Raw genomic sequence first — 8,353 nt, forward strand, 5'->3', positions numbered from 1 at the left:
ATCAAAGAATGTAAATGAAGCACACATTTGTAGAATCTTGGCTTTCTGATTAAATAAATGTTTGTGTATAATCTCCATCCTCAGCTAAAAGCCAAACTAAACTGAGTGCTGGCTAATGAAATAGCAAATTCCCCTTTTGGAGTACAATTGCTTGTAAGAATTCTTGTACTCCAGATGTTTCATGGCCCTTACTTCTGGTTCTTTTGTCAAATTTCCTTTTTTCATAGAAACTGGTATCTCTGTAAACAAAAGCATCTGACTTCGGCCTTAAGCAGTCCCCTTTGCAAATCTGAATTCCTAACTCAGTAACCTTATATGACCTTCCCATTTTGCTGTAATAGTTAGGTCTGAAGTATATTTATAATAGGTTATTATTTACAAAAATATTTGAACTTTTAAATAGATTTTCACATCTGGAAAAAGTTTTAAAACAACAATACCAATCAGTGATAGTCTTGATTCTGAATAGACTCTTTAGTTCTCTGCAGAGAATCAGGTTCTCTCACACTTCTTAGCTTGCTTGATTCTTTTCGGTCTCTGACTCCCAGATTCCCCCACCTTCCTGACTGGGGATGGATTTCGAAATAATTGCAGAGGGATAGTTGATGAGAAACATGCCACTACTGCAGCTTGCAAACTTTGAAGGGGAAATCCTATGCACCCTTACCTGGGGATAAGCTCTATTGAACACAGTGGGACATACACATGCACAAAACTGTGCTTTTGATGTATTTCCCTTACCAAAGCACACTAGTTGTTCTATAACAATTAGGTGGAATCTTACTCTCTAAAATTGCATTAAACTAACAAAATGCAAGTAATGAAGCCTGATCAAAGGTTTTGATGTTTCATTTGCTTTTATCCTGGAGACATTAATGACCAAGGAACATTTTGCAAACAATTCAGACTAAGCATGAGCTTCTGAAAAAATAAAAAGGAAAAACACCACCCAAAACCATTCACTCACTTGCCAAAGTATAAAATGGTTTCTGGTTTAATGGCTCCATCTAGGTGGACATGAAGTTCTACCTGCAAAACAGTTGAAAGAATGTGAATAGTAATATACTTTAAAGCCCTTGTGACCTAAGAGTGGAAAATGACATTTCTGACAGATATATGCATACAGTTGTAGTTTTTAGTTTAGCACAGCAGCTCTCTCCCCATCCTTCAAAATATAAGCAACTTGAAAGTAGCTAGCATTTAAAACCAGCATAGGGAAATGATAAGCTTTCGTAAAAGAAACTTACTAGCCAAAGCATCTGGTTTATTTTGCAATTACAACAACTTCTCAGTGTCAAAATTTCAGATGTAAAAAGAGAACCAAATATTCTTACTCTCTGATCTCTGCATAATGCCTGCTTACACAACACAATCTAAACAAATAAAATGAGGATAGTAATTTGGCTGATGGTTGCGTAGCAGCTTCTTATGAAGGAAGAAGCCACAAACATATCAGATTCCAAGATTTGCTTCATTTGCCTGCTCCCAATGAAAACGCCTATTATGGACGCTCTTTTGAACCTGTTTGTAAAAAGCAGCATAGCTCATCATGAGTGCACTAGTAATTTCCTTTTGTGGTAAAGAGATGTCTGTGAGTTTTGGGTTTTGCAAGCTAACAGCATTTTGGAGTGCTGGCATTCTCCCTCTGGAGATCTGATGTGAGAGCAGTTGATCTTGGAATGTTTAAGCCCTGCCTTCCCCTACACCCAACCTATATATTTGTAAATACACTCAAAATATTATAGAACACCATACACTTCCAGTGACCCCTTTCCAAAGAAAACTAAACCTAGTATATGCTGAACTTCTCACCACTCAGAGAAGTGGAGAGAACAGAACACTATTCACTATAATATGCCCAATCCAGGCAGCTCAGGGTTGTGAGTTGAAAACAGAATGTATTCAGCTAGTTTAAGAATAGTGGTACACTTCAGCAACAAGTAGCAGACTTTGTTTCCAACGTATTATTTCTGAAATTTCTATCCCACCCTTCCTCCCAAAAGAACCCAGAGTGGCTCCTTATGTACATGACAATAACCCTGTCTGTAAGTCAGTGAGTCTGCAGAAGGCTCATATTAAGATATACTGTACAGTACTCAAAATTCCAATGCCTTCCTCTGACATAGCAAAAGCTGCTAGAGATGGAAGGTATAATCTATCAGGCTGCCTGATCTGGTCTAGATCTGCTAAGTCCACAATGTAATGCTTCAACTGCTGTACACGAAAAAGAAAACTGCTCAAACCTCATACAAACCAAGCTGCACATTGTGAGAGTTCTGACAAATCATTAGGATTGCGCAGTACATAAGATTTCTATGTTACTTTAAGAATTTATTTTTTTATAGTTCCTTGTAAAAATTTGTACAAATTTTAGATGTGTTTTAATTTCATGTTATTAAATTGTTTTATTACTAATCCTAATTATATAAAGCAGGTTAAACCAATTCTTGACTTCTCTAATATGTTTCTGCCCAGTGGGGGACTACTCTGATTCCCTGACATCTATTGTACTGAATTGCCCCTCACTAATAAGTGTATTTTCAGATTAGTAGCAAAGAAAGCCTCTAATTTATGAGACGTAAACATAGTCATTACTCTCATTTCCCTTCCTAACAAAAGAAACTGATACAAGCTGAGGTATGGTATTTATAGGGCATGGATAAAATTGTACTACACTCCCTGGGAAAGGATCAAAGTGATCTCAAGACACTCATGCGACCAAGTGAAATCATAGCAATGTTAGTGTTCAACAAGCTGTTGCAACGCCTCAAGGGTTTTAGTAGATGAATAAGTTCACAGCAAGTCCACAACACTATCATTACTCTAGAATACTTCTTCCCACTCAACCAGTTTCATTAATTACAGCTTGACAAATACATACAGACTTCTTTTCAAACCTTTTATACTGGGAAGAGCAGTGTATTGTAAATGACCTGGTAGAATCTTAAAATTGTATAGTTGGAAGGGACCCTGAGGGTTATCTATTCCAACACCCTGCGATGCAGGAATCCTGCTCACAGCTGTCCCTGTGCGGGCTCAAACCAACTATCTTCTGGTTAACAGCCAGGCTCACTGACGCATTGTACCACATACTTACATTGATACAATGACTGGGTGTCTCAATGGTATAAAGGAGCACTGCAAAGCTTGAAAAAAATGCCCTCCACCCAATGAAATGAAGCCTGTTCAGACATTACTTTCTGGAACCACTATCAACACATCTCAGCAGGGAGAAAATGGCAAATGAACTGCCCTGTCCCAGCTACCACATATCTCTCTGGAATAAAGGGATGGTTCAAAATTGGGAGAGAAATGCGGTACAGCTCAGTTTATTATTTTATCTAATTTATTAATTACATGTTTATTATTTACAATCTAATTTGCTACATTGAATTTTAATAAATTATTCTTATCAGATACTTGGAAACATGCATATGATTTTAGGTTTGATCCCAAAATGTTGTTTCATAACTTTTTCAGACTAAACATATTTAGTGGAATTATTCTAATTACATTGCTTTGCTTTTAAAATTATTTCATTCATAAAATTTGGCTCATTGCACTGCAAATCTATGACACGCTGTATTTTCTAACAATAAAAATGTAAGCATGATAGATGGCTGTCATCCAATTAAAGAAATCTTGCAGTGTAATCCTAACCATGGCAACTCAGAATAAGTCATACAGAATTCTGCTGGTCCTAGGTAAAAAGGTAAAGGGACCCCTGACCATTAGGTCCAGTCGTGACCGACTCTGGGGTTGCGGCGCTCATCTCGCTCTATAGCCCGAGGGAGCCGGCGTACAGCTTCCGGGTCATGTGGCCACCATGACTAAGCTGCTTCTGGCGAACCAGAGCAGCGCACGGAAATGCCGTTTACCTTCCCGCCGGAGCGGTATCTATTTATCTACTTGCACTGGCATGCTTTCGAACTGCTAGGTTGGCAGGAGCAGGGACCGAGCAACGGGAGCTCACCCTGTTGAGGGGATTCGAACCGCCGACCTTCTGATCGGCAAGTCCTAGGCTCTGTGGTTTAACCCACAGCGCCACCCGTGTCCCTCCACTGGTCTTATTTCCAGGTAAATGGGGTTAGAAATGCAGCTGGGTAGTTAATTAATCCACCAATTAAATTTATTTACGGGTAAAAACAATACTCCTGAAGCAAGAATAAACTTTTGCTTGTTTCTAGATGATGCATTCCCGAAATAAAATTTCACAAACTGTGTTCCATTCCCATTGAACGTATCCAATTCTGAATAGGATCAAGAGCAATATTGTTAAGGATCAAGAGGATCAAAAGCAGTATTGTTGAAATTCTCCTAGCTGTAACCAAACAATTGTCTATCTTCAGTACAAGTCTGAAAGCCTCACCATATGATTATTATGCCTCTGTTGTTTATCTTTTCATAAACAAATTCAGAGCCAAAGACCAAGAACTCACTTAGATGTTATATATAAATAAAACAAGGAGCACTGATGCCTGATACTGCAAATTCTTCAGTATGCATACTGAACTTAACTACCAAAACTCTTCCAGCTGATGCCACTTATCAGAAGAAAGCAGATGACTCCTCCTCAGTCTGTGACGTCAATGAGACTACTTAGGGAGGGCAAAGTGCTCTTAAGAAACTAGGGTCAAGATTTTTATTATAATAAACTGCTTAGAGAATACTGTAGTCCCTGCTTCTGGATTTCCCAAAGGCACCTGGCTGGTCACCAATATAAACCAAGATGCTGAACTACAAGGACCTTTGATCTCATACAATAAGGTTTATCTTATGATTTATAACCAGGGCTGACAAACCTATGGCACTGTCCTCTTCCACATATCCTATTGAAATTTGTAATCAATCATGAGTGTCATCATTACTATATTATTTGGAGTCTGAAGCATCAGAGAAAGGCAGTCTAGACAATTGCACCATAGCAGTAAAAGTCAGTTTCCTAAGGGTTGCCAATGTTTCAGCTTATTTCAAAAGTGTTACAAAAGATTACCAGATGTTCATGTGTCTCCTTCACATGAATGCAACACAAAAATGGGCCTTTTCTGTAGTGGCTCCCTGTTTATGGGATGTTCTCCCTAGGGAGGTTCACCTGGCACCTTCATTATATATCTTTAGGCAGGCCTTTGGCTGATTAATATTCTAGTATTTGAAATGTGTTTGTGGGAGGGGGTTATTGTTTTGTAGTTTTTATTTTAACCCTGTATTTCTGTTTTTAACCTGTGTTTTTATCTTGTGAACCGCCCTGAGATCTTGTGATGAAGGGAGATATATAATGTAAATCTAATAAATTAAATTAAATAAATGTTGTTTTTAGGGATGCAGTAATATCGCTGCTACCAATATTTTTTTAAAAGAGATTGTGTTTCACTGAATTTGTGTAAACTTTATTATTTAATGAATTAAGTTGAGCTTGAGCAGTGAAGAAACCCACAAAGGGATGAAATGAGTTGGCACAACACAGAACTACCCCAACTCATTTTAACCATAATATCTGGATCTAAGTTTAACTACTCCCACTGAGTAATGACTAATGGCACTACTTATTTCGTAAATACGTAAAATCTTTTTTTTATCAGATTTCTGCAAAAATGTGAAGATATTGTATCTCAAAACGGCAATGAATCATAAAAGAAAAGCTATTTTTAAACTTACTTCATGTCTTATTCTTGCAATTCAGCATTGCATATTTAACTTCCTCATCATTTGGAACTTCCCTGCTGTTTGGAACTTTACTGACTAGCAAGAATGTGCTGTCACTGAATGTTAAACAAGGCGAGTGTCAGAGATACAACCCATATGATTACTGCATAGATTGAAGTAGTTTCCAGGGTTTTTTGTTTGTTAAACACTCCTACTTCTTTCTGCTGAGCCTTGTTGAAGATAAATAAGCTGGTTCCAGCAAAAAGTTGTAGTGCCATCAGCAATTGATGCAAGTTCATCAGTGCTGAGTGGATTAGATCTATATATTATTAGTCGATAAGACTGTTGGACTACGAGCTCAGAGGCCAGGGTTCAAATCCCTGCTCTGCCATGATGCTCACTGGATGATCTTGGGCTAGTCAGTGCCTCTCAGTCTAACCTACCTCAGAGAGTTGTTGTGGTGATCAAATGAGGAGAGGGAGAACCATGTCTACAACCTTGAGCTTCTTGAAGAAAAAAGGTGGGATATAAATAAAGAATAAAGTGCTGTTTTACTAAACGATTTGTGCAAAGTTATATGCTTAAAGTTGGTGTGTGCAGTTCAGGTTGTAGGAGCTGCTAAAATACACCAAAAAAAGCATACTGCAATTTAGCAAAATTTTCACCCATTGACTTCCCCTTATAAAGTGTGGATGTGTGCATCCATGTGGAGACAGTACTCATGAATGTCTTAACATACATTCAGATCATGTTACTACCCAAAGGGTAGTAAAAGAGACAGAGAGAGAGAGAGAGAGAGAGGGGGGGGGGTAGGTCACACTTGTCTAGCTTGCAATCAGATTCAGACTACATTCCTTGAATTACTGACAAAAGCAGAAGTCGCACCATAAAAACACTTTGATGAACCAGATACTGTTTGATCACTCTCTGTATCAGTACTTAAATCTGAGTGCCTATCCTGACGTGGCCTAAACAGCACTTATCTATGAGCAAGACAGAAGTACAGTATCAGGAAGCTCTGAATGATGAGTAACTCAGCCACAAGTTTCACTGGGTGTTATTGGGCCAGTCACTATCTCTCATTCTAGACTACCCCACAGGGTTGTTGGAATGTTAAAATGAAGAGGGAAGACAACCCTATGCATCCTTGAGCTCCTTGGCGGAAAATAAATGCCGTAACCGATAAGCAAAATCTTGTTTTCTGTGTAACGCTCGGTGATAGAAACTGGGCAGACCTACCAACGGGATGCCCAAAGTGGGGCTAAAGGTCATAGGAGTAGCAACGCTAATGTTATCATTTGATGGATAAGACAAGAGGACACTTAGCCCAGGAACAGGCAAGGTGAGGCAGGAACATGTGCAACGGTAGATAAAATGCAAGAGATAGGAAGCAAGTGGGGGAGAATAGGCAGTTATTTGCTATACTGTATGCATATATATATATATATACACACACACACACACACACACACACACATATATATGTATGTATTAAATTTCTATTCCGTCGTTTTCTCAGGGGAGCCTAGGTATATCAGGCAGGAGCAGTAAGGCAGGTAACATTAAAGGTAATAGGGTGATGGGAGGGAGAGGCAGGAATTGAAAGGGAACTGGGGTTTTGGGAGTGGGGTGCAAATAAAGTGGGGAAAGACGGAATAAAAAGAGGTAGTTATACAGAGGTAAGCGAAGGGGGCAGGTAATAATAATAATAATGATACCCCGCCCATCTGGCTGGGGTTTCCCCAGATAAGGCAGAGCGGGGAAGCCCACCTACCTTTATAAAGCAGCAAATAGTAACGAAACAACAAAATACCACCGGGTTTTTTTTGGGGGGGGGAGTTGGGTCATCTGTTTCAGAGACCCCGTTTCTGGGAACGGGTGTCTGAGGGAGAGGTGAAGCGGGCACCTCCCCGAGGCGTTAAAGAGGCAAGAAAAACAGAAATAACGTTGAGGGGGGAATGAAGGTGGGGAGGAGTTGCTCCGGCAGAGCGAGAAGGGCAGGAGAGGGAAGCACGGGCAGGGATCCTCCCGCCAGGCGCGCTTCCCTGGGAGTAAGTCCCGCTGAGGCACCGTGGGGCTTCCTGCCGAGCCTGGTGAGGCACCGTGGGGCTTCCCGGTGCCTGGGCAAGGCGAGCCCGGCGGCGGGCGGTCGCCCCCTCAGCGGCCCGGGAAAGCCGCCTGAGCTGACGGCGAGCTCTGGGACGCCCAGCTCTCTCACCTTGGGCTTGTCGAAAACCCGCGGGCTGTTCTCCATGCTGCTGCCTCCTGCTGCTCCTCCGCCAGTCCGGGCTTCAGTGGCCGCCGGCCCGGCCTGTTGCTCTCCTGCAGGGCTGGCTCCGCCCAGCGGTCTCTTCTGGGACCGGCCCGCCCGGTGTGTGAGGCAGCGAGAAGGGCGGCTGAGGCGACGGGGAAAAAACAACAACCCTTCCCTGCCAGTAACAGACGCTGCTGGTCGCGGCCAGGGCTGTCAGGACTTCGAGGGTTACGAAGCCGGCTCATCTCTGTCACACATACCTGTACAGAGTTTATCCCCCCGCCCCCTACCCTCACCACCAACACCTCTAGGGTTCAGTGCAGGTTATGAATGCCAGACAGCAGGGCCGGCCCAAGGCATTTTGGCGCCACAAAATGGCGCCCCCATCCTACCAGTCAAAGGGTGAATGATGAACAGCTGCACCAGCGACCAGGAGGGACTAAAGATCTACATCAG

General features: G+C 41.5%; 1 protein-coding gene across 2 annotated transcripts in view; it reads right to left on the reverse strand.

Annotated features, from left to right (window-relative positions):
- The window catches only part of ADA (adenosine deaminase), a 29,065-nt gene extending 20,914 nt beyond the window's left edge, over nt 1-8,151 (reverse strand). The window contains exons 1-3 of one of the 2 annotated variants that reach the window (XM_081917197.1): nt 7,862-8,151; nt 6,083-6,146; nt 968-1,025 (exon numbers count right to left, since the gene is read on the reverse strand). Coding sequence is in view for 1 of the 2 variants with exons in the window: in XM_081917196.1 (XP_081773322.1) it covers nt 968-1,029; nt 7,862-7,897 (98 nt within the window). In the remaining variant the exon portion in view is untranslated. Of the gene's footprint in view, nt 1-967; nt 1,030-6,082; nt 6,147-7,861 lie in introns of both variants that reach the window. The other variant, XM_081917196.1, reaches the window with a different exon arrangement.
- Between the last annotated feature and the right edge of the window lie 202 nt (nt 8,152-8,353).

The sequence above is a fragment of the Podarcis melisellensis genome (genome assembly GCF_964234715.1).
Source record: "Podarcis melisellensis genome assembly, chromosome: 6".
In the NCBI taxonomy this organism is placed as follows: Eukaryota; Metazoa; Chordata; class Lepidosauria; order Squamata; family Lacertidae; genus Podarcis; species Podarcis melisellensis.